The sequence below is a fragment of the Podarcis vaucheri genome, assembly GCF_965113315.1.
Source record: "Podarcis vaucheri genome assembly, chromosome: 4".
Taxonomy (NCBI): Eukaryota; Metazoa; Chordata; class Lepidosauria; order Squamata; family Lacertidae; genus Podarcis; species Podarcis vaucheri.
This window is the reverse complement of record NC_138762.1, coordinates 28,821,294-28,846,725: the sequence shown is the minus strand read 5'-3', so window position 1 is coordinate 28,846,725 and position 25,432 is coordinate 28,821,294. Positions and strand designations below refer to the sequence as shown.

Below are 25,432 nucleotides of genomic sequence, written 5' to 3'. Positions count from 1 at the left end.
GGAATAGATCTTGTATGTGAGGAATGGATATAACAAAAGGTGCAGAGAAAGTATTTTTAAAAAACCCAACACCTGCTAAAACTGTTAAACTTGTATGAACCTTCTGAAGAGACTATAACTTAACCTGTTGGAGTTCTAAGAATTTCTAACATGCTTGACTGCATTTATTTAAAATGTTTTGATAAAGACCCTTTTGCAGCTTTTTTGCTTGTAGCTGTTTGTTCTGTTGGAGAAGCTAGCTGTACACTTTGTGCTTTCTGACCCAGATTTCTTATGCCTGGGGTCTAGGAAACTGACTTCAAATGAATAAGCTAAGAAAACCAAACTGTGTTCCAACACTTAAAACATTCTGTTATGCTCTGTCTGAATATTAATAACTACAATTTCACTGACACAGTTACACTGAAAAGCCTTTAATTTTTTTAGTAATCTTAAGATCAACACAATGGGGTCATGTGTGTATCATCCTCAGCAATTCATCATTCCTTTTCTATGTTTAATGTACTATTTTGGGGCAAATTATGTGCTCCAAGAGTTTATTGAGCCAAGGAATTTCCTTCTGAACCAGGCTGTTGTCCTGGTCTAACTTCCCTACACCACAGTGTAGCATAAATTCTTGTTTGTGGTGTGCTCCAAAAGGTGCAATTTGGGCATTGTATTTTGTTGGGCATTACTGAGCAATGGAAGATGGTAAATGTTCTCGGACTATAGTCAGCATTATCTTATTGCGGATCATTGTCCCTAAAATTATCCTAATCAATATCTTCTAGGGTTTTTGCCATAGTTCTTCAAGCTTTGGCTACTTGAATCTCCTTTCAATTTTTTCATGTCTTATGTAGTTAGATAGTATTTGATACTGCCCCTTTGAAGTTAGCTTGGTACTTCCCAGGAAATCGCTCTACTCAACTGTAACACTTCCTCTGGTTAGCAAATGCAGGCAACTCCCTAATTATGCAGGTGAAACACCATTGGAAAAGCCTGCAAACACCCTCTAAACCTCTGGAAGCTCTTGAAAAACCCTTTAATAAACCAAAAGCACTTACCAGATGCCACACTCCACCACAGTTGCTCCCTCCAAACCTACTTGCTCAAACTCCAGCTCTCCACAGATTTCAACAGTCAGTGCAAGGGCTTCTGGGATTGCAGCTGTAAAGGTTTGTGTGTCCACACCTTTTTTTTACCCTTTCTGGGCTCTTTTAGGGCCATTTTAGCCATTTTAAAAGTCACTCCCGGGTTCTGTGCAGTGCACACAGTTGCAGTAATACATCATTGGACTCACATAAATTGGTCTTTGCCTGTAATGCTAACCCATGGTTTGTTTAACAAAACTATCTGTTAATCATAAGTTTTCCCACAGATGATCTAGCAAACTATGACTTGTTTTTCCAAACTTGTCTTCTGTTTTCCAGCTGCTGTTTGTAGTTAGGTGAGTGTCTGGGGTGGAGTGGTCAAATAAGCCATAGTTAATGAAGAGTACTGTCTTCACATGAAACAGCATGCCATAGTTAAAACAAGCCAAGGTTTGTAAGCAAACAACAAACCATGACTTCAGATCATGGTTTGTTGGCTGTAAACAAGCTATACAAACTGCTGGACAGGCTTCAGCCATAATGATAAACAATTGTGTAGCTCTATGTGTGACCCAGACTAATAGTGGTTCAATTTGATTATCCAAACTCAAGTATTAGAAGCATATGTTTGATCTCTATACTTTAGACTAAAGTGTTGTGCCTTACCATTTTTCTGGCTGGATGTTCACTCTTAATTTGTGCCTATATTATGTCCACTACTTAATTTTTTCTGATTAAGTTGTTTATAGTTTTATCATCATTTTTTTAAATGTGCAAGCTACATTTCCTCAATTATATAGGATCAGTCAGTAATACATTTGACAAGTTTGTGCAGGAAGAGATTCAGAAACTTAAATGAATTGAAATGGGGAAGAAGATAGCTTGTGAATTCAGGGTCTTGTGACTTAATAAATGACTCTTAACAATGATGTGGCTGATATTTACCAGAAGTAGCTTTTTTCTCTCTGGAAAACAAGCCATACTGCTGTTACAATACCCCATTCAGTTTCCCTCGTTGCACACAGTTGCATAGTGCTGCTGCTGCTGTACAAATCTCCATTTTATAAAAAGATTGGAGGCCTATGTTAGTGTGAAGCTTGTTCTGTTACACAACTTGAAAAATTAAAACAGGAAGCTATAGCATTATATACACCAAATGCTTCTTTAATATGTTCGGCTATTTTCCCTTGCCTGCTTTGCCTGCTTTTTAAGTCTTCTGGACTGGAAAATGGGTATTAAAATTGCTAAAAGTATGTAGAAAACTTTCTAGTCAGTGGTAGAGATGTTCTTCCAATGTCATGGGAAGGATTGAGGTGGTACAGAAGAGCCTGCTATTCTGGGATTAGATCAGTATGTTAGCTAGGCCACAGATTTGCAATCTGATGCTCTGTGCTTCTCCTGTCCTGTTTAGGTATTCAGGGACCGATGCACGACATGCTATGAACTCTGTAAGCACTGTATACAGCGGGGCTAGAGCCACTCTATCTGTCTCAAGCCTGGAACTGGAGAGGTTGGTGGCATTAAAGGCTGGGCCATACTACTTTTCCCTGCCCTCACACTTGCTACACAGCTATGGTGGCTGTTGTTGCTGAATGTCAAAAAAGAAGAGCGGCATGTAGAGAAGACCATATTTGCATACTCTCTTTTGCCTTCTTTCTTGCCCACATGCACAACTTTTTTCCTCATGCAAACAAGGCTTAATTAAACCCTAGTCTAGACCACAGCAGTTTCAAAGTCAAGTAATGTAACGTGCAAAAGTTTCTGTTAGTGCATACAACAAGTTGCTGCATATGTTTTTGTTGTAACAAAATTGCTCCTAAGAGTGAGTACTGACAAAATAGTAGCCATCCAGACACTACTGGGAAGCAGTAGGAAGGGTTTGCGAATACAATGGTACCTCTGGATATGCACACCTCTGGTTGCGTATCCTTCAGGATGCGAATGCGGCAAACCCATAAGTATTTTTCCAGGTTTCGCCACATGCGCAGAAGCGCTCTACCGCCACGCGCGCATGCGCAGAAGTGGTCCCTCCGGTTGTGGAAACCTCGGGATCCAGCTGGAGCTCCGGAACAGATGCCGTCCGCAACCGGAGGTACCACTGTACCTGGAGGAACCCCCTGGACTTTTCCAAAATGCAGAAAAAATGTTTGTTTGTTTTTTTGTGGGGAGGCAGATGGAATCATAGAATCATAAAAGTTGGAAGGTACCCCCAAAGGCCATCTAGTCCAATCCCCTGCAATGCAGGAATCTCAACTAAAGCATCCATGACAGATGACCAACAAAAACCTCTGCTTAAAAATCTCCAGAGAAGGAGAGTCCACTGTCCAATGGCTCTTACTGTCACAAAGTTCTTCCTCATGTAACGTTCTTCCTCCTGTAATAGGGATAGCATCCCCCAAACATCCCAGTAAACACTGAGCATACTTAGTGGCTATAGAACATTGAGTGTCTGATTGGGGGTGGGAGATGAGGACTGGAGTATTCTGAAAGAGGGCACAGTTGGCTGGCTAGAACCCTGAACAGGCACACATTGCAACATTTTGTTGCTAGTTCCATTTGTGTTTTGTGAATACATTCCATATGATTACTCACAATCTGAATTACATGTGCACCCCTGACCAGTTCCAGTTTTTACATATCACATGCTTAGGCAAGTCTGGGTTTGGTTCATTTTATATTCCATTTGAAAATTGTTGGTATCTTCCGCATTGAATCTGCCTGACAATATAGGCTTTTTGATAATATCCAGAGATACAGGAGTGTTTGTTTTGTGATTCAATACTAGTAAGGGGCACATTAATTAGTCTTCACAATCTCACAGTACTTATTTTAATTGAGTCTCTCTCTCTACCTGTCTGACCAATACACAAAAAATCTACACAATGGTCATCCTAGTGGAAGGTCCTGCACTTTAGAAATGTGTCAATGATCACTTCAGTATTACCTCACCTGATGTATGAATTCTAAGTGGAGGTTAGCCAGGCTTAGCTGCAATCTCAGGTAGCATTATGATAATGCATATGTATATGCATGCATGCATGTATATGTATGTATATTGCATTACTCTGAGGCTTCTGTGGTCTAGACTGCAGTAGATAATCATAATCGTTCTTTCCTCTGCAGTGTAAATAGCCCCTGAGTGATTTCTGTGACGCATTTAGGGAGGAAGGTGAAGGCACTTGGCTTAGTTCATGCATCAATAATAATAATAATAATAATAATAATAATAATTAATAATTTATTATTTATACCCCGCCCATCTGGCTGGGCCTCCCCAGCCACTCTGGGCGGCTTCCATAAAAACCAAAAATATAATAAAATATCACACGTTAAAAACTTCCCTGAACAGGGCTGCCTTAAGATGTCTCCTGAATGTCAGGTAGTTGTTTATCGCCTTGACATCTGCTGGAAGGGTGTTCCACAGGGCGGGCGCCACTACCGAGAAGGTCCTCTGCCTGGTTCCCTGTAGCTTTGCTTCTCGCAATGAGGGAACCGCCAGAAGGCCCTCGGCGCTGGACCTCAGCGTCCGGGCAGAATGATGGGGGTGGAGACGCTCCTTCAGGTATACTGGACCGAGGCCAGTATTATTATTATTATTATTATTATTATTATCTGTAATGTTCCTGCTTCAGTAATCTTCAAATGAGCTAGCATTTGGGGAAGATAAATGGCATAGCATCATTGAAGGCCCTTGTGATCTGCTCCCCTGTCCACTTCAGGCCAAGCACTATGTCATGATATCACATTTCTTCTTGAGTGCCCTGGAGTCTTGAAAATTTGTTGTGCATCTTATTTTGTTCAGGGTTGTGAACAGCAGGTAAAGCTAGACTGTATTGGTCCAGAATTTGAATGAAACAGCTTGAGGGCGACTAATTTGAATGAGTTAAGAGATCCTAGAAAGCCTACCTACACCTCAGTTGTTGGGAGGCTAGTCCTTTAAAGATCTATGCCTAGAGTTTTGAGTCTTGTAATCTGCTGTCCAGTAGCTGAGACTTCTACAGTCTTGGGATAGATAACCCTATCTTGAATATTAAAAGTATTTTGGCTCAATTTCTTTCATTTTCTTCTAGTAAATGTCTTGTAATTTCTTTTTAAGTCTGAGCTTTAAAAGTACATTGTTATTCCATAATGCTTTACTGCTGTTCTAATAAAATCAATTTGAAGCTGTGTTATATGGAGTCAGCTCATTGGCCCACTTAACCTGGTGTTTCCTATTTTAGGAATGGCTTTCAAGGCTCCAAGCAGAGATCTATAGTGTGCCCACAACTTAATTGTGCAGGTACTCCCCCCACCCTGCTCTGTCTCCCAAAAATGCTTCTGTAGTTAAAATATAAACATATCGGTGTACAATGTCTCTTTGATCCTATACATAGATTTCATTTTTCCAACAGTGGAGATTGAGGCAGTTTTGCTCATGACAGGATTTCTCAAATAGACTAATAAGACTCTGGCCTGGGGCCCATGTTAAATAAAGCCTGTGGTTTTCATAATATGGGGCTGGTTTTGATGATGCCAGCACTGAAGGGGGGAAAGTTTATTTAATGAATCATTCAGGGTCCAATTTTCATGTGTTCTCTGATAGTGTATAGCAGACACGTCCAACAGGTAGATTGTTATCTACCGGTAGAAGCTGTACAGAAGCTGAACAACTTTGGCTCCCCTAAAAAAAGCTCAACATTTTGGCCCTTCACCCCCCAAAAATGGGCCTTCCCTCCTCCCTAAAAGAAGCTCAACAAGTTTGACCTGAACCCCCCACAACAGGGCTTTCCTTCCTAAAAAAAACTCAAAAACTTTGACCTGAACCCCCTAAAAGGGGGTAGATCACTGCCAGTCTTTAATTCTGTGAGTAGATCGCAGTCTCTTGGGAGTTGGCTACCCCTGAAGTATAGGAACTGGAGTAGGGCTAAGCCACAGGACCAACTGCCATAGTACAGGGTGGGCTCATCATACTTATGTGGATGATACCTACCTCTACTTCTCCATCCTACCTGAAACAGATTGAAGCTGTGATGATGCTCAGCTGTTGTCTGGAAGCAGTGACGGGCTGGATGTGGGCCAGCAAACTGCAATTGAATCCTCACAAGTTGAAGGTGGTGGTGGTGGTAGCTGACTCCTGTGTCTTGGGAATTGAGTAACTAGCCTGCTCTAGGCAGAATCTCCCTGTCTCTGGAGTAGCAGGTCTGTACCTTGGGAATGCTCCTGGATCCAGTATTGTCATTGGAGGCCCAAGTTGCTTCTAACTTGGATTAGTTTGCTAGCTACTGTTCCTGGAAAGAGATAGTCAGGCCACAGAGCTGTATGTTCTAGTAAACTTGTGTGTTAATTACTGCATTGCAGTCTGTGTGGGGTTGCCTTAGAAGATAGTCCTCGAAACTTTAGCTAGTGTAGAACGCTGCTACTAGAATACTTATTAGAACATTTTTGTGGGATCATATTACAGCTACTGTGCAAGATCTGCACAGGATGCCCATACATCACCAGACCCAATTTAAGATATTAAGGATGGCGTGTAAGGTGGACCATCTTTCCCTCTATTAGCCAACCCAGACCCTGAGATCAGTGGAGGGGGCCTTTCTCAAGGACTCACTGGCATATTTGGGCCTTATTTGTAGTGCCTCCCCAACTATGGAATCCCTTCTGGAGGCATGGATGGCTCTATGACTATTGGACTCCTGACACTTAAGTTAAAACACATTTGTTCACCCGGGCCTTTATTGGTGTTGGTTTATTTAAGAGACTGCTGTGATGGGAGTATTATGTCTGCTGTCGTACTTGTGTTAACTTGAGAAGTGTGATAATCCTATAATTTTAATAGTGTGTGTTTGTTTGTAAACTGCCTTGAGAACTTTGGATGGAGAGCAGCCTATAAGTTAAATAGTGATACTTTATAGAATCTTTTGTGCATGTGCATGAGAATTCTTTGATTCTACAATACTAATAAATAAATGAGACATTAATAATAAATTAGATATCCTAGCTCTCTGTGGCACCACTGAGTGACAGCATCACTTGTCACAGGTTGATACAAATTGGCCATATTCTGTTAAATAGCTGCTGAAGCCTTGGAAAACTCAAGACAATAGGTTGGTTGATAGCAAATGCTTGTATAACAAATGTACCCTTCTTTCCTTTAAAAGCACCAGATCTCCTTACAGCTTTGTGTAGTATGTGACAGACAATTTTGAAAATAATAGCCTATTTTCAGTTTCATGTGCATTTAGAGCAGCTATTCCTTGTATACTGAATACATGTTGTATCTGTTGCATTTGTGGCCTCAAAGGAGATGTGGGTGTAAAATTCTAAATGTAACTTGGTTTGGGTGTGCCACAGTTTTCTGAGAAATGGCATATGTGTAAACAGAAGTGTGTGAAAAGTGGTGGGTTTACACTTGTCTCTCCCCCCCCAAAAAAAAAGAAAAGAAACAAGATTTTTGGAACCTGGCAACTTTTAACATCCTGATATATGGATTTTGAGGTCAGTTTGAACCTCGAAATTTCAGAATTGAAATTTGGCAGAGATTCAAAAAAAGTTGTCTTGAATGAAGCAGTGAAAATGTACTATATTGTATGTCAGATTTTAAACTATGCTGGCCGATGCTGCATGCAGCTGTCAAATGGTCAATGCATGCTGTTGATAAAATATTTCTTGAATGCGAACTATTTGCTGAATACTTAGAGGATGTTTCTGTCAAAATTCACAAAAGAGAATTTGGGTGGGGAAACTTGGTTTTTGTTGTTGTTGTTTTTCTAACGAGTACTATAGTAGCATATCTCTCCTGCACCATTAATATTCAGGCAGCACCACTAATGTAATTCCTGAAGAATAAGAAGTGGAAACTTTTGCCAGGAGGACCTTTGTTGTAAGGTTTCATCCTTTTGGCTCTGGAGCCATTGTTTCAAATTATATGCAGAGCTGCTGCCAGTCAGGGTGAACAATATTGAGGTGGATGTGCTGAGTCTGTATAAGGCAGCTAGTTCCTAAATGCTTACCTCAATAATAAGAATAAGAATAAAATAATTTTTATTTATACCCCACCCTCCCTGGCCAGAACCGGGCTCAGGGTGGCTAATAAAATACAATAAAAAGTAATGGGGGGGACAACAGAAAACAAAAAAACGGTTAATTAAAATATGGGTTAAAATACAATTTAAAATGCAGCCTCATTTTAGTAGTAGCCCATAAATCAAAACCATAAGGGAAGGGAAATATAAGGGTCAGACTGAGTCCAAACCAAAGGCCAGGCAGAACAGCTCCATCTTGCAGGCCCTGTGGAAAGATGCCAAGTCCCGCAGGGCCCTGGTCTCTTGTGACAGAGCTTTCCACCAAGTCGGGTCCAGTACTGAAAAGGCCCTGGCCCTAGTTGAGACCAATCTAACCACCTTGCAGCTCTGGACCTCCAAAGTGTTGTTATTTGTGGACCTTAAGATCCTCCGCGGGGCATACCAGGAGAGGCGGTCCTGTAGGTCTTTGTGCTATTTGAGGCTGGATAATGTGCTGCAATATATGGAGCAATCTCCCTGGATATGGGCTGCCACAGATTCAGGTTCCAGCTTGACACTGAAGTTCACAACACAGTGTTGTAGCTATTTGGCTAAATTTATGCTTGACCCAAGCTTTTGACTGCATCATTAGAAATGCTGGTTAGTAAAACTCATGTACTGTATATCTATATCCAATGTGGGTATAGTACTCACGTAAGTCAACTTGGTGTTTACCAATCTTTTGTTCTGAGAGAAAGATGGACGTAATGCTCCATGAACAGCTGTGCAAAGCTACGTCAGAGTTCATTAACACAGAGCTTTGCTCCAGGGAAATGGGCAGCATTAGTACCCTTGATCCTCTATGCTACATGTGGCTGAATGTTTACTATGAGCTATATTTAACGCAACCAACTAATTAAGAAAAAGAGAGCCTTCTTGGTCTGTGTTTCATTCATGCCTGGGTTGCTTACTTCTGCTAGAGCAAACCACCACTACAGGCGTTTAAGTTGGGCTTGGAAAATGATTTTTGATACAAAAGATATTTTACTCTCAAGCCTAATCCTACCTCTGTTTTTGTTCAGTGGCTTAATGGTTTGAAATTCCTCAAATTATAACTAATAAATCAGATAAATTATTTGTTATTTTGATTCCCAATAAAAATGAATCCAATATTCCTTGACTTCAAGTAGAAAATTTGTTTTTGCATCTTTCACTATATGCAGTCTGTATAACTTCCACATCACTTTTGTTATCCAGCCAGTATCATTTCGGCTATGCTGATTCAAACAGCATATGAGACTTTGGGTATACCAGACCTTTGAAAAAGCAGATTTCAAATGTGAAGCTTTCTATGAAAAAGCATGATCTCCAGCTTGCCTTCCCACAACCCACCCCATTTAAAATTAAATTAAATGACTGCATGACTATATACATTGGATTTGAACTACCATAGTTTTCTATATGATTTTTGACAAGGAAATACTTACTTAAATATTCCTAGTCCCATTGCCTTGTCTGTCTTCAGCAACATCTTGGCTATATTCATAATTTTAATGATAGGATTCTTCCTGGACATTTCTTCTCCAGCAAAAAGGTTATGTATATCCCTATGTCAGGAGTTATGAAAAACTGGTTTACAAAGTGTCTTGGATTTAAAATGGCTAAAATTGGTTTTACAGAAGATAAATTGAGTGTAGCATGAAGCTGGACAGCCTGACCTAAAAATGATTGGCTGCTGCTATACCAATGCATTTTCACCAGGGTTAGCTAGTCATGTTTCTAGTCCTTGTTGGCAACATAAGCTCACTTCACATGTAAATACCAGATATTGTAGCCCTTTTTGACCAAGGGGACATTCAGTTTGAAACCAGAACAGAAATAAGAAAGTTATGTGGGCTGAGGAAGTGGGAGAAAGAGGTAGAAAAACATAGTCATAGTAAATAGGGGAGTTCTTGAATCTGCTTTGGATTGCTTCTTCTAGAAGGTGTTGAAAGAGAATTTACTATACAGGCTAAATGAGATTCCTCCCCTCCTTATAAATGTTAATTGAACCTGTTGTGTCTTATTGTTGGTCATTTCCCTTCAAGAGTATTCCCTTTAGTTTCATTAAGTATTTGTGGTTTCCCAGCTTGCCACATTAGTACTAAAAGACGAAATACTTTTAAAGCCCAAGAGGTATGTCATGAAGATACTGCTTTGCTCTTGAGAATTTTAAGCAGAAACAAAAGAATAAATAAATAATAGCACAGTTCATTGTGATTCTGAAGAAATACAGAAATGGATTGTGAACCACATTAAAACTTACATTTTCTCATGTCCTACTGTTTGCAATTCATATATGTGGGTGTGGGTATGTCCTAAATAGATAATGGTTGTAGTAGGAGGGGGAAATAATTCATGATGACCCATAATTCATGAAGCAGTCCACAGCATTGTTAATCTTGCATGAACTTTACATTCCTTGAGATGTAAGTGTGTGATCACTAGGGTATTGTTCTGGTTACAACCAACATAAAAACAGATCTTTTCTTTCAAGAATGGAAGTCTCTGACAACCCTCCTTTGTACATCCTTCCAAATAAAAATACGTCTAGCACAGGCTGTTTCAAATTTCACAGTAAAAGCAAATGTCCACCAGGTAATCCATGCCCAACAAGTGTAAAAGGTTTTGCTTTTATTTTTGAAGTTCACAAGTTATGTGGTGATAAGTGTCTATTTCTCACCATGTTTCCATGGAGAGCAGTCCAGACTTTCTTATGTTTAGATACTCTGTCTACACCAGCTTTGCAAGTACCCCCTCCCACAAAATTACTAGCCTGCCCTTTCCCCCCATGCCAGCTGTGAATTGGCAGAGGAGGGACAGATTTGCGGCAGTTACATTCCTGGGCTGGGTGAGGCAAGAGGGGGCTTCCCTCTTCTGGCTGCCTTCCTGGTTTCTCTGTTAGGCACATTCAACGGCTCACTCACCTGCTTGGCAACCCTTGTCTCATATGGGTACTAGGCTATAGCTTACATACAAGGCTGGTGTGCGCCACTAGTTTTCTGACTTACATTTCTGGCAAAAAAGCACTGTATTCCAGGTAACAGTGCACAAATGCTTTCCTCCCATAGGTTATCCATGTAGGGGGGAAAAAGTGTTTCAGCCCTGAAAGTGCAGTATCTCTTTCTTTTCCTTGTAACTATGATATCTAGGTATTCTGTAGAGCAAAGTTTCTCAAACTTGGGTCACCAGCTGTTTTTGGACTATAATTCCCATCATCCCTGACCACTAGTCCTGCTAGCTAGAAATGATGGGACTTGTAGTCCAACAACAGCTGGAGACCCTGGAGTATTTTCAGTATAAAAAGTGCAATTCATATCTGTGCCCCTAAATGTTTGTAAGTTGTAAACTCTCTGTGTGAGCAAGACCTTAGATTGGGTGTGTGTGCTGTTGCTTTCTGTTTCAAATGCATCAGAACGCTGTATTTGGGGCTGGGAGTAGCTCAGTGGTAGAGCAGGCACATGCTCTGCATGAAAAAGCTCTTAAAGCATCTCCAGGATCAGGTTGCAGGCGGTGATGGGAAAGACAACCGAGATTCTGGGAGTTGCTACAAGTCCATGTAGCCAATGCATTAGGGTATATGAACCAGTGGTCTGATTTTTGTTTAAGGCAGCTTCATATAGCCATCAACTCTCTTCTCTTCTTCCCTCTTTTCTCTCTATCTCTGCTGCATAATCTGTCACACAAAGGTTCCAAGGAGGTTTAGTATCCCGAAGAGTCCTTATGCACATGTGGTTTTTTTAAAATTATATTTAAAACAGTTACTGTGGGAATGGTAAATATGTTCGCTGGCATTATACTGAAATAATTGCATGATTATTATTTTTTTAATTTACAAATGTTAATGTAGTAATAATGCAATAACCAGTCTGAATGGCTCTACCTCAGAATTGTTTGGTATTTCTGTGATAGCATTCCATTAGACCACAGCATACAAACTCATTAACTTTTGTGTGAGTTAGAGCAAGTTACTTGAAGCCACTTGCTGTCAGGATAGTGCAGTCAGCTCTTCCTTGTACCTTTCATGAAAACCAAAAGGGTCAGTGTGGCAGTGTTGATCTGCTCATTATGCATGGAAGCTGCAAGCACAAGATTTGTTTGCACTTCTGAATCACCACTTGTAATCACATATTTCAAAGTTAATTTCAAGGTGGGAATCTGGTCTCTAATGAAATCTGATAGTTCTTGAAAGTTACATGAACAAAGTCAAATAGTAGATTGATTCTTGGATCTGCAAACCCAGTTTGTAATCTAGTGTCTGAAATTGGACCTGAGTAAACAAGCACAAACGTGAGAAATCAGGAGCACGTTTCAGGAAAATGAGACTACAATATTTATAAGTTAAACTGATACAATGAATTAGTTCAAAATACTATTCATATAAGTAACACTGCTGGATTCCAGACAAGCCACAATAAATCTAAGATAAGCAATTATGAAAGTGAGATTCTTCTTAACCACAGTTTGATAATAACTAATAAACCATAGTTATTAACCATAGAATAATTTTTCAAGCTGCTCCAATGTCTTGAGGGGTTATGTGTGTTTGACTGAGAATGGCAGCATGTTAAATATATACAGTATAAATAAGATGGGGGAGGGCAAATAAAACTGGACCTCTTATTTTAGTTTTGAAATATGTCTAGGGCCATGATACTACATTCTCAACATGTTTAAACAGATGTTATTCCTATGCAGAGAGACAGCTGTTCCCAATAAAGGACTAAATACTTTATTTATATCATATGTTAGGCATATATTTATTGTACAGTATAACCAAAAATAAAACCTCAGTTTTAAAATCCTCTGAAGGAGCTTGTTTACTGCAAGGTATGATGTCTCAGGAAGATCAATATCAAATATCTTGTTTTTTAAAAGCTCTTGCTGTATGAAGCCATCTAATGGCATGCTGTGCCTATGTTGCTAACTCTGCAAAAACGTTAGTAATTGTTTTTTAAAATTGTACTGGTGCAAATCTCAAAATGCTCTCTAAAAATAACACTTTGTTGTCTGCAAGAAAGAAGACACTAACACAGCGAGATGGTTAGAGTACACAAAATAATAAATTATTTTTTTAAAATATTGATTGGCTATTGCCTCAAATCGGGTTCATTTTCCCTTTACATTATACCGTATTTTTCGCTCTATAACACGCACCCGACCATAACACGCACGTAGTTTCTAGAGGAGGAAAATCCGTAGGCATGCCACCCGTAGGCATTCCCTCCATAACACGCACAGACATTTCCCCTTACTTTTTAGGAGGAAAAAAGTGAGTGTTATGGTGCAAAAAATACGGTATTTATTAATATTCTTGGAGCCAAAACAAGAAGGGGGGTGCTTGCTAAACCCTATTTGCTGGTTTGGTGGTAAAGCAGGGGTGGGGTGAGGCTTTTTCTTATCTCTAAAAAGAGCATGTGCAAGATGGGAATGGAAGTTCCCTCCCATCCCCCATGAAACAATAGTCTTTTTTTAGTCACTTGTCTATATGTAATCCAAGAAGTTTTTACTTGATGTCTTTGCTGTTTTTTCGTACCGCAGCCAAAAAGTAACTGGGTTTATGTTTTCTATGTGACATTTGTTTTTCTTTTATTTGGCTACTGGCCTAAAATAATGACAGTTTTATCCACATTAATCATAAAAATTCAGTTCTGTAATTTTGACATTCCTTCCTAATTATTTGCTTTCTCTTGCAGATAAATTTGCGCCTCATTTTGGTAAGCGGAAAAACGAAAGAATTCTTGTTTTCACCCAATGACTCAGCAGCAGACATTGCAAAGCATGTATATGATAACTGGCCAATGGGTAAGTATTCCAGACGAGTTTCTCCCACACCTTGTATTCAGATGGGATCAGCCCTGTGCAAAGCTTGTCTGAGGCCCGGGGCAGGAGTCTTGTTAGAATAAAGTTATAAACTCAAACAGTCTAAGTCCAGCAGGCCCGTGACAGAGCCCCCCGCCTGCTTAGCCCTCTGAGGCCTGGGGCAAGTGAACCCGGCTTCCCCCCTCTACATGGGCCTGGGTGGGACTCTACATGGGATGGTGGTGGGAAAGAATATCTTTATTTTCTGATGCAGAATATCACTGAATATTACTGGGCTGGTAATAGCTCAAAGGGTGAAACCAAAAGTGCCACACTCTTGTATTTTATGTGCTTACGGACTTCTATGCTTTTATATGTATATTTGTACATTACTTAGACCAATGGTTTCTAACACACCCACCCTGGATCACTTGAATATTGCTGCGGGTCTTGGTGGGCCATTTAATTTTTTTCCTGCCTGTTGTAGCAATTTTAATGAGCTATGCTAGAGTCTATATGATTTTAATTGCATTTTTTGTTGCTTCTTATATTTCTTTATATTGTACTTTACAGTATTACAATTTGAATTCTATGGAAGAGTTCACAGGCATGCCACAGACCAGTATGAGAAACGCCCCCCCCCCAGCTTAGACATTTTCTAATATGAAGCAGTCTAGATTACTCCCCCACAACCCCTCCCAATATCCTTTTTAAAAGCTTCAATTTTCTAATGGAGCTAAATGTTTGGCAATTGTGCATTTTGAAATCTCAGCTTGGAGTAAAAATGTTACTTGCAAACTGCAAATTTGATCCTTTAAGGAGAGTGCAGCCCCTTTCAGAACAGGCTGAACTGCTGCCACCTTTGTCAGATGAATAGCCTACCAAAAGCTCCTTTGTCTTATCTGGACTGAACTTCAGTTTATTAGATGTCATTCTTTCCATGGCTGACCTTGAGCCCCTTCTTGTTCAGCCAGTCTGCCTCACATGACTTTGATAAAAGGGAGATAGAACTGGTGTCACTGGGTTTATTTATTTTTATTTTTTTATTATTTAATTTAAAATATTTATTTATGCTTGGGCAAGATTTTTGAAAAGAAGCATCAGGTCAGGGTACAAATGTCTAGCATACAGATAGAAATGCAGAATTTACCAAGGTGTTCTTGTCTGGAGCAGCAAGGCAAGAAACTTGAGAGGTTATCACCGACAAGAAAACAAAAGATCTAGGGAGCCGGTCAGAAAGGGATGCCCCAATTTGAATGGAGATACAAAAAAATGATAAAAATATACGAGGAACTGGAGGATAAAGAAGCAACTAAGAAATGAGAGAGAGAAAGAGAAGGTGGGAAGACCTGGGATGGAGGAACAAGAATGACTAAGCAAGTGCAGGAAGGAAAGGGGCAGGAGGAACAACTGAACCCCACCCTAAATTTTTTGAGAACAAGTGAAATACTACAAGGCTGGAGGCAGGCAAATGTCTGTGTCTCCAAAAAGAATGCCTAGGCAACTGGTTTTTGGTCAGCTTGACATCAGTACCTGGAAAGGTTCTAGAACAGTTTATTAAGCTGTCAGTCAGTGTGCATTTGGGGGTGGGTGGAAGCTGTGATTGCAAAAAGTCCTTACAAAAAGTCCTGCCAGGCTAACCTTATCTCCATCTTTGATAGAGTTAACTTGCTTGGTTGATCATGGGCATGCTGTGGATGTAGTATATTTGGATTTCAGCAAGCCTTTTGATAAAGTCCCCCATGATATTCTTGTTGGTGAGCTTAGACAGTGCTGCTGTTTGAAAGAAATGTGGCTGCTGGTTGGGTCAAACCCACGCAGAGAGTGCTCCTCAACACTTTCTTGTCAACCCTGGAGCAAAGTGACAAGCGGGGTGCTGCACGATTCTTTACTAGGCCTGCTTCTAACACCTTTGTAAATAAAAGTGCAGAGGAGATGTTAACCAAATGTGTAGAATGACACCAAACTGGGTGGGTAGCTAACACCATAGACAGAAACAAGGTGAATGTGATGTATCTACAAATGTTTAGGTATGTGGTTTCAACATACTTGACAAGGTTCCCATTTTTGTAAATTCAGTGTTATTTTGGGAGTTTATATGTGGATTATGCAGCTGAATATTTGTGTAATAAATCTCACACTGTCTAATAAAACAAGTAGGACTGGGTTACGTTACTGAGCTATTGATTAATTGTTCTCAGTAAGCTTTGGGTAGCAACTAGGTTTTATATTTTCAAAAACTCAGGTCTCAACCATGGTACATTTCTTTATGCCAGAGAGGTCCCGGGTGCAGCCTGAAATCTGCATGGTACCTACTAGAGCAGCCTTTGCCAACCTGGTGCCCTCCGGATGATTGGAACTTACCACTCTCATCAGCTCTCACCAGCATGACCAATAGTTGGGGGTGATGAGAGTTGTAGTAGTCCAAATATTCTGGAGGGCACAACCCTCAAGCGATTCCATCAACAGTGTCGCCAAAAAAATTTACGCATCACTTGGGAAGACAGGTGAACTAATGCCAGTGTACTGCAAGAAGCAAAGATCACCAATGTCAAAGCAATGATTCTTCAACATCAACTTAGTTTGGATTGGTCATGTTGTTTGGATGCCTGATTATTGTCTTCCAAAGCAATTACTCTATTCCGAACTTAAAAATGGAAAACATAATGCTGGTGGTAAACAAAAGAGGTTTAAAGACTCTCAAGGCAAATCTTTAAAAAGTAGTATAAACAATGACAATTGGGAGACACTGGCCTGTGAGCGCTCCAATTGGAGAACAGTCTTTACCAAAGATGTCATGGACTTTGAAGACACTCGAACTCAGAACGAAAGGGAGAAACGTGCTAAGAGGAAGGCACGTTTGGCAAACCCTCACCATGACCAGGGACGCGGGTGGCACTGTGGGTTAAACCACAGAGCCTAGGACTTGCCAATCAGAAGGTCAGCAGTTCGAATCCCTGCAACGGGGTGAGCTCTTGTTATTCGGTCCCAGCTCCTGCCAACCTAGCAGTTCGAAAGCACATCAAAGTGCAAGTAGATAAATAGGTAAAGTGGGAAGGTAAACGATGTTTCTATGCGCTGCTCTGGTTTCGCCAGAAGCAGCTTAGTCATGCTGGCCACATGACCTAGAAACTGTACGCTGGCTCCCTCGGCCAATAAAGCGAGATGAGTGCCGCAACCCCAGAGTCGGCCACGACTGGACCTAATGGTCAGGGGTCCCTTTACTTTTACACCATGACCAACTCCCACCTGGAAACCTATGTCCCCACTGTGGAAGGACATGTGGATCCATAATTGGCCTTCACAGTCACGGACATACTGTTAAGACCGTGTTCATGGAAGACAATATTACTTGGCTATGAGTGGTCTCCAAAGAAGAAGAAAGAAGAACGTGGGAAGCAGCACTTGTGGTTTGTTTCTTCCCTGACATCCCGAAGGAAAGAGCAAAGCACTTAACTTATAACAATTGCTTGCTTTTACCTATGGTTTAAATGTGAGGTATGCCCTGGTGACTAAATACAGGCTCCATGGCTCCATCAACCAGCTTTCCACCTCTCCCACTTTTGTTTAACCTCCAACAAGATGAAGCATACTGGAGAACTTGAGAGCTTACTTACTGTTTTGTGACAGTTTGGTTGACCTAATAAAGGTATTGCCTTGCTGTGGTTCTGGATTCCCCCCCCCCCCCGTAATATTAGTTTGTTACTATTACAGTAATTAAATCTGTAAATGGAATTGCTGTTGTTAGCTGATATTGGCTAAAGTGCCTGCCTTATCTATTCATTTTCCAACTGGTCCCACTGCCTCTTTGTAGAATTGAAGGGAAATCTTGTCTGCTTTATAGCAAGGAGTAAAAGCTCTCATACTTGTAATTATGTTTATGCAGTGTGTTGTATAGTCTAATAAGGCAGGGTATAAATGGAGACTTAAAGAATAAACAAGACAGTGAATGCACTTGACAGATCTTTTTGCTACTTTTTTTCAGACTGGGAAGAAGAGCAAGTAAGCAGTCCAAATATTCTGCGACTTATTTATCAAGGACGGTTTCTTCATGGCAACGTGACATTAGGAGGTAATGAAATAAATTCAGTTGGAGCCGGTGGTTCTGTGGGTGATCTTTGTCTGATTTATAAAATGCAAGAAATGGACTTCCTAGCATAGTTGGTGAAGCAAGGAAGCCTATGACAGGAACATATATACCTGAGGGAACACATGGCGCAGCCTTTCTCCACCTTAAGAAAGACAACGCAAGGTGGAAGCAAAGATGTCCAGGCTTAGGAACTTGTGACATTGGCTTCTAAAAAGACCACCAGATGGCCCAAGAGGAGGACCCTTAACACTCTACATTTCATACGATATATTAGGTCCATTCTTTTAAAATGGCATTGGGTTTCTTGGCAGAAAGGCAATATATAAATACAATACAAAAATAAAAGTTTGTTCTTAGTAAACAGACGGCATGATCCCCAGTTAGAGCACTTTGGGTGTTGTTGGTTTTTACTTGGGGAATTCAGCAAAGGCTCTTATTAAAATCAGTGGTACTTAATAAGTTCTCAGCTTTGAGCACAATCCCACCAATGTTTTTAATTAAAGTTGCAATTATGTGTTCCATTACACATGCAATTGAGTACTAGGCTGTAACTCTTTAAAATTCAAAGGTTCAATATATTTGAAGGGGTTATCATTCAGTGGTCTGCAGCGTATCACATTTTAAATTTCTCTTCAGGTATTACTGCAGTAAATATCATCTTGGAAATGATGGTACTAATTACCAGTAGTTAATAGCAGTCCTCTCTTAATTGGAAAAGTGATTTGAGTTCAGTCTTCATATGCCTCCTGTACTGCATACAGTCCTTAGAATCTGTATTCTAAATATTATGCGAATTGCATAACAGTGACCTAAATCTTAGCACTGTGGCTGGGCAGATTGAGCACTGGAATAAGGGGAAGCTTTCTTGCTGTGTCTAGCATAGCCATGAGGTTCCAAATGATTAGTTATAAAAGACTGGAATCACTTGGAGTAGAAAAGCAGTTCAATTGTGCCCCCTTGTGGCACGCACTTCTACCTGGTTTTTACTGTATAGTGAACTGCACTCATTGTCAACTTTTTGAATACTGAGTTTCACTGCAGTATTCATATTCATGATAAAATTTCAGATGGAATATAAATTGAACTTGGGTGTGAGTGTGCATACTTGGAAGTTTGCACGCATGTACACTAGAAACAATTGTTCTGGCTTGCTGAGATTAGCTTTCCTAGCAGGTCAAATCTCCAACTAACCAGTTTGACTGTATGCCAATTTGCATTATTGGTTAATTTCAAATGTGTGACTGCAAGTATCCCAAAATAGTAAGCACAAAGTGGTTGGCCAGGATTATTCAGCACTGAAGAAAAAATGTTTGTCAGATGGTTTTTCTTATCCTTAAATGGGGTCTGGCAAATCATAAAGATTTATTTAAACCGCTCACACTCCTTCAGATGAACTTTCTCATTGTCTGTCTTTGCATCTAGCTCAGACAGTAGAGCATGAGACCCTTAGTCTCAGGGTTGTGGGTTCAAGCCCAAATGTTGAACAAAAAGATCACTGCATTATAGAGGGTTGGAATAGATGACAAGTAAGCATGAAGAATTTCTACTGGAGCAGGGAACTTCAGGGGAAGTGTGCTGAAGTTGTACTGAAATCTGTGACGGTATATACAAATCTGCTAGATTTTACTTGAGCATTTCATGCTTTCTCTGAATTTTAGCCAGTATTTTTATACACATTTCTATGGTGTTGCAGCCTTCTGTTTTTAAACTAAACATGCATTTTAGTACATATAAATACGTTGATGGTGTTATGGTATAAGTCAAGGAGAATTTAAAACCAGCTGTGTTATCCCAGTTCCATCTCATCCTACTTCCAAGGAACTCGAGGTTGCATGTAAGGTTCTCTCCCTTGTGAGGGAGGCGAGGCTGAGGTAGGAGTCACCCAGTTAGCTTCATGACTGAGTGGATTTTTAAACCCAGGTTTCCCTGTTCCTAGGGTGACAAATAATTGGTTTAAGAAACATGGCTTTCTTTATTATCAGAAACCTGCCAAACAAATACTTAAATTTTGGTTTGTATTGACTGTTTCAAATATTGGGGCAACAAAGGACTGGGAACAATATTTTATTCTCTCTTTCTGCAACTTATATTTGTAAGCTGCTGTTCTGAGAGGTCCAGCTGAAGAGTGACTAATTAAAGTGACAAGAAATAAATCAAATGGTGAAAGCTTGCACTTTTGGAAAATAAGCAGTTTGGATATTGTATATTGCTGTATCTATAGAGATGAAGAAGAGTATTAACAAATAATTCTCTCTCCCCACACACAGCATTAAAACTTCCTTTTGGCAAGACGACAGTGATGCATTTGGTGGCTAGAGAGACGTTGCCAGAGCCAAACTCTCAAGGTAAGCTGATGCTTCTAACTTGGACTCGATGGACACATATTCAAAGTATCTGCACTTTGGTTGCAGTCTCATCGTGACTTATTAAAATGTTGTGCTGAGGAGATATCTAAAGGTTTTTGTGTGGTTCTTAGAACACGTGAATTTATATTTACACTTGAAAATGTAACTTCCCTTTTAAGGGCATGTGACCAAAGCTCGTAATGCTCATTCAGAATTATTCTGCTCCTTTGTGTTGCACACAGAGAGTAATATTTTGCACCAATTATCTTGAAAACATTTTCTCTGTTCTGCAGGTCAGAGGAATCGTGAAAAAACTGGAGAGAGCAATTGCTGTGTGATCCTGTAAAAGCTCTGCTGTATCTACTACTTGTGATGTATAATAGTTTTCGTCTTTCATGCCACTGGACTAGAGGAGACCAACATTGCTTCAAACACCCTTAGGACAAGCCTGTCTGAATCCATTGAACTGAAATATTACATGAACGCTGTCACTTTTTTTTTCTAGAACAATGAACACTTTTTTATTTCTACGTTTTAGGTTGTTGAACAAGCTTATTAATACATCACTTCTCCACTTCTCCAATGCATTCTCTCTCCAAGAAAAGGTTAACTATTCTCAACAGGAATCATATTGCTGCCATAAGATCATCCTTAACCTGAACTTTAACCAATCAAGATTTCTAGATGCAATTTGCACTAAAAATGGTTGACGATATATAGACCTCATCATCAAAAGCTCTTAAGTATTTCAAACACAGAGAAATGAATCAGCACTGGAAAATACTATCAGCAGTCTTATTCTTTAAATTCAGTAATGGCCAACTGAAAGGGGGGGGAGGATAACTACTAAGTAAGTAAATTCTACCTAAGTCAACCTTGGTGGCCAAACTGGCACAAAATACTAACTAAAATTGTCTGACTATAGACATATATATATATATTCACTGCAACAAACTATGTGCCTGTAATTTTAAAGCACTCTGTAGAGGGCTGTTGAAACTGATTTTTTTCATTGATATGCACTCTTCTCGTACATTAGTTGAGTGCTTGTTCAGACAGCACAAATAAGTGCAGAGAGTGCATTTCCTAGCCTTAATATGGGAGGGGCAATTTCCTGTAGTTCATAGGCTTTTATTAATGTGCATAAATATTAGAAGACCTCATTTACTAATCAATTTTATGTCTTTGAATATCAGCAATTGATGTTTTTCAATCATTCTTATTCATCCGTACCTTAGTGTCCAGTGTCATGCTTACTCATTAGTGACTTCAAACAAATAATTAAAAGGAAAAATGAAAAAAAGAAAAGAAAAACCTCTGCCATATGATGAGATTTTGTTTGTTTATTTTATGTGCATTTGGTGTTAGTGCTTGCAATTGTATTGGAAATCAAAAACTTGTTTTTAAAGCATACATATTTAGAAAGGATGCCATTCGTTTTCTTCATATAATTTAAAAATTGATATGCTAAAAAAAATTGCACAGCACTAAAGCATGAGTTAGTTTCATCTAAACCTGTAAAAAAATATAAAAGATTTTATATTTTTCCGCTAGGGAGAAATTCTTCCTAGTTGAAATTACAAATGTGTAGAATATATTTAATAAAAATCTTATAAAAACATAACTATAGAACTTAAATATAGATTGGAGTGTAGAATAATACAACAATAATCCATATAAATAGCTCTAGGCTTTTAAGAAAAAAATGCAGGTTGACATTTGTGTTCTGTACTTGAGTCCATGGCCCTTACAAACGTTCTGTGTTTTCTGAATGATCAACTTCATTTAAATGTGATCAGGTTATTTTATTCAATGTTATTGCTTTGACAAAATGCTTTATATGCAGTAGGCCTACAAAGATATTGTTCATAATGATCAAAATTAAATTTGTATAGAGCAGAGTTTTAAAACAAATTGTAAATAGCACTAAACATTTTCTTTCTGCAACCTGTACTGATAGATTCTTCTCTAAACTAAATAAAAGAAGAATATTGTAGTGCACTTGGTTGTGATTTGAAAGCTATGACCTGATCTGTATTGGGCATCAGTGTTTTAAAGTCATGAAGAACATGTACAATGGAAATATCCCTTCCTGATTTTCTTTTTAAATTAATACTTGGGTTGAAATCCGAGGAAGATTGTAAACTTGCTTCAGAACTGGGATGGAGGCATTTTGGATATGCTTGGCCTCAACTGTGAAGGGCTTAATAAATCCACAAACTCGAGTTTACCCACCCCTGGAGTCAATGAATTGATTGGGTAACCAATGCTAATATTTAAAACACCGTTAGAACTTAACTTATGAAACTGCATGAGCATGAGAAATCTTAGTATTTTAGCATTCAAAAACTTAACGGTTAATTTAAAAAATGTGTACATTCAGCTATTGGCAACACTGATCGCTAAAAGCTTCTTTAGAGACCCCCTTGCCATTTCTGTTTCTAAAATAGCAGCAGTTTACTCCCGAAGCTTTTATTTTGAAGAGACTGTTAGCAATGCAACCTCATCTTATCCAATGCCTTTAGTTTGGTCCCAGCATCATAAGCAGCAACTCAGTTGGGTGCTATCTACACTTGCTCAGTTTCACATTAATTGTACCTGAAAACTCTGGCAGTACACTTCATTTTTAGAATGACTTCAAATTGAGTTCTGGGGATTTATTTGAAGCTGTCAGGAAAGAAGGCCACATAGGAGTAGTAGAGATCCAAACATGTAAAATAAATGCACATAATCCAACAAGTTGGTGAGAAAATTTTGCAGCAGCTATTGGATAGAATACTGGTCTTTACAAGTTTACAAAATGATGTGTTAAAGTGGAAATGAGGCCTGTTTTCCCTCTAGGACTACTGACTGATTAAAGAACATTTAGCTGAATCATTATCTGTCGTTAATTGGGTCTTTACACTTGCATGCTGCATTTTTGAGAAACTGAACTCAGAGAGAATTGAATAAAGAAGCTATCAACTGTTGGGGGGGGGGGGAATAAACACCTTATCATTTCCTACTCTACTACCACCAGAGCCAAAATAGTCTCAAAAATATACAGCAGACCTTCCTCTAATGTCTATCAATTAGTTTTGCTTGCTTTGTTTAATCAACCTTTGGTTGATAAACAGCAAGGGCAAACTTCAGTTGGTAGGACAGAAGGAAGGGTATATTGTATATTTTTGAAGCTGTGATCTGCCAGTTAAAGTTTGCAGCCCCTCACTTCCCTCCCATCCCTAATAGAAACTATTAAAACCTCAAACAAAGGGATATCTGCATGTCAAGTTAAAAGTAAAGGTATCCCTGCCCGTATGGGCCAGTCTTGACAGACTCTAGGGTTGTGCGCTCATCTCTAGAGGCCGGGAGCCGGCGCCGTCCGCAGACACTTCTGGGTCACGTGGCCAGTGTGACATCGCTGCTCTGGCAAGCCGGCACCAGAGCAGCACACAGAAACGCCGTTTACCTTTCCGCTAGAAAGCGGTCCCTATTTATCTACTTGCACTTAGGGGTGCTTTCGAACTGCTAGGTGGGCAGGAGCTGGGACCGAAGACAGGAGCTCACCCCGCCGCAGGGATTCGAACCGCCGACCATGCGATCGGCAAGCCCTAGGCACTAAGGTTTTACCCACAGCGCCACCCGCGTCCCGCATGTCAAGTTACACCTTTTCAATTAAAGCTATAGCACTGAATGGGAATTTTTTGCCAGCAATGAACTGTGGGAGGGGGACATCTCTGGCCTGATTGTGAATTCCTGAAATCTGGTACAGGTGTTGGAAGGAGACCAGCTGCCTTTGACAAAGAGTTGTGCTTTGGCTCTACTCTTTCTCTGTGACAGGCATGGCCAAACTTGGCCCTCCAGCTGTTTTGGAGCTACAACTCCCATCATCCCTAGCTAACAGGACCAGTGTTCAGGGATGATGGGAACTGTAGTCCCAAAACAGCTGGAGGGCCAAGTTTGTCCATGTCTGCTCTATGATCAGTACATCAGTACTCCAAAAAGTTGAGTGCGGTCATAGGAATGCTGCAGATTGTGTGTTACCGGGCTGCTTGGAGGTGAGTAGGTGGAATGGTCTATTTCCAGTAGTCTTTTATTTCCAGTAAGCTACCAACCTCACTAATTGTTGGAAACTGAAGACCACTAATTTACCATCACCTACCCTTCCCCTATTAATCCTCCTCCTTCCCCAGGTTTGCCACATGTGCCTTATAAGGACTACAGCTTCTGACATGGTCCTTGGCACATGAGCTGGGAGCAACCTCATACCTACTTAGTCTGCTATGTTTGTTTGATGGGAGGGTTTGGCAGGCCCATGCTCCAAGTAAGTTTCTTCTTGAGTAAGGCAATGCTTATGAAACAGTCTCATATGAAACCAAACCATTGGTTCATCTAGCAACGGCTCTCCAGGCTTTTAACCAGAGTTTTTCTCAGCCCTACCTGGAGACTGAGGACTACCTGTATGGAAAGCAGGACACTGAGTCACAGGGACACCATCCTAATCCATAGGGGTCATTGAAAGAATATTGCTGATGCTTAAGGTGCTGGATGGAGAACTGTTCAAACTATCAATGACTTGATAAGTGCCCTCAAACCTCAGAATAATGAGATGGTAATATGTACCCAGACAAGCTGGAACCAGGGGAGGGATGGGCAGTCATTCACTTGGCAATAAGTATCGGCAGTAGCTAATCTTGGACAAGCTGAATTGCACCATGAAGTGTCAATTGGGGATGTACCAACTCTCCATTTGTAGCATTTGGCTGACAAACAGGAAATGGGATTGAGGCAAAGCAGAGAGCAAAGCCAACATAAAGCAATAAAAGAGAGGCATGTGCATTGTGCTTGCTTATTTTTTCTGAAGCAGGGATGTTAGGAATGCTATCCAATGCCGCTAGCTAATTGGCTTGAAGAGGCCGGTTGAGAGCCTCTTACAAATAATCCATGTGATGCTTCGGATTCTGCGACTTACATTCCTCCTCTCTTCTGTAGGATAGGCCCTGTATCACCATCTTTTTTGCAAATAGGGAACTGAGGCCGGCAGATGATGACTTATCTTGTTGAAGGTAATGCCAGTGTTTTGGTTCCAAGATTTTTAATCAAGGCCAGCTCGAGCCATTTTGCTGC

General features: G+C 40.1%; 1 protein-coding gene across 2 annotated transcripts in view; it reads left to right on the top strand.

Moving 5' to 3' along the window:
• UBL3 (ubiquitin like 3) overlaps nt 1–23,203 on the top strand; it is a 39,289-nt gene extending 16,086 nt beyond the window's left edge. For both annotated transcript variants that reach the window (XM_082220364.1, XM_082220365.1), the window contains 4 exons: nt 13,786–13,894; nt 17,877–17,963; nt 20,249–20,326; nt 20,620–23,203. In XM_082220364.1, the coding sequence (XP_082076490.1) occupies nt 13,786–13,894; nt 17,877–17,963; nt 20,249–20,326; nt 20,620–20,672 (327 nt within the window). In that variant the 3' untranslated portion in view covers nt 20,673–23,203. The remainder of the gene's footprint in view (nt 1–13,785; nt 13,895–17,876; nt 17,964–20,248; nt 20,327–20,619) is intronic.
• The last annotated feature ends 2,229 nt before the right edge of the window (nt 23,204–25,432 follow it).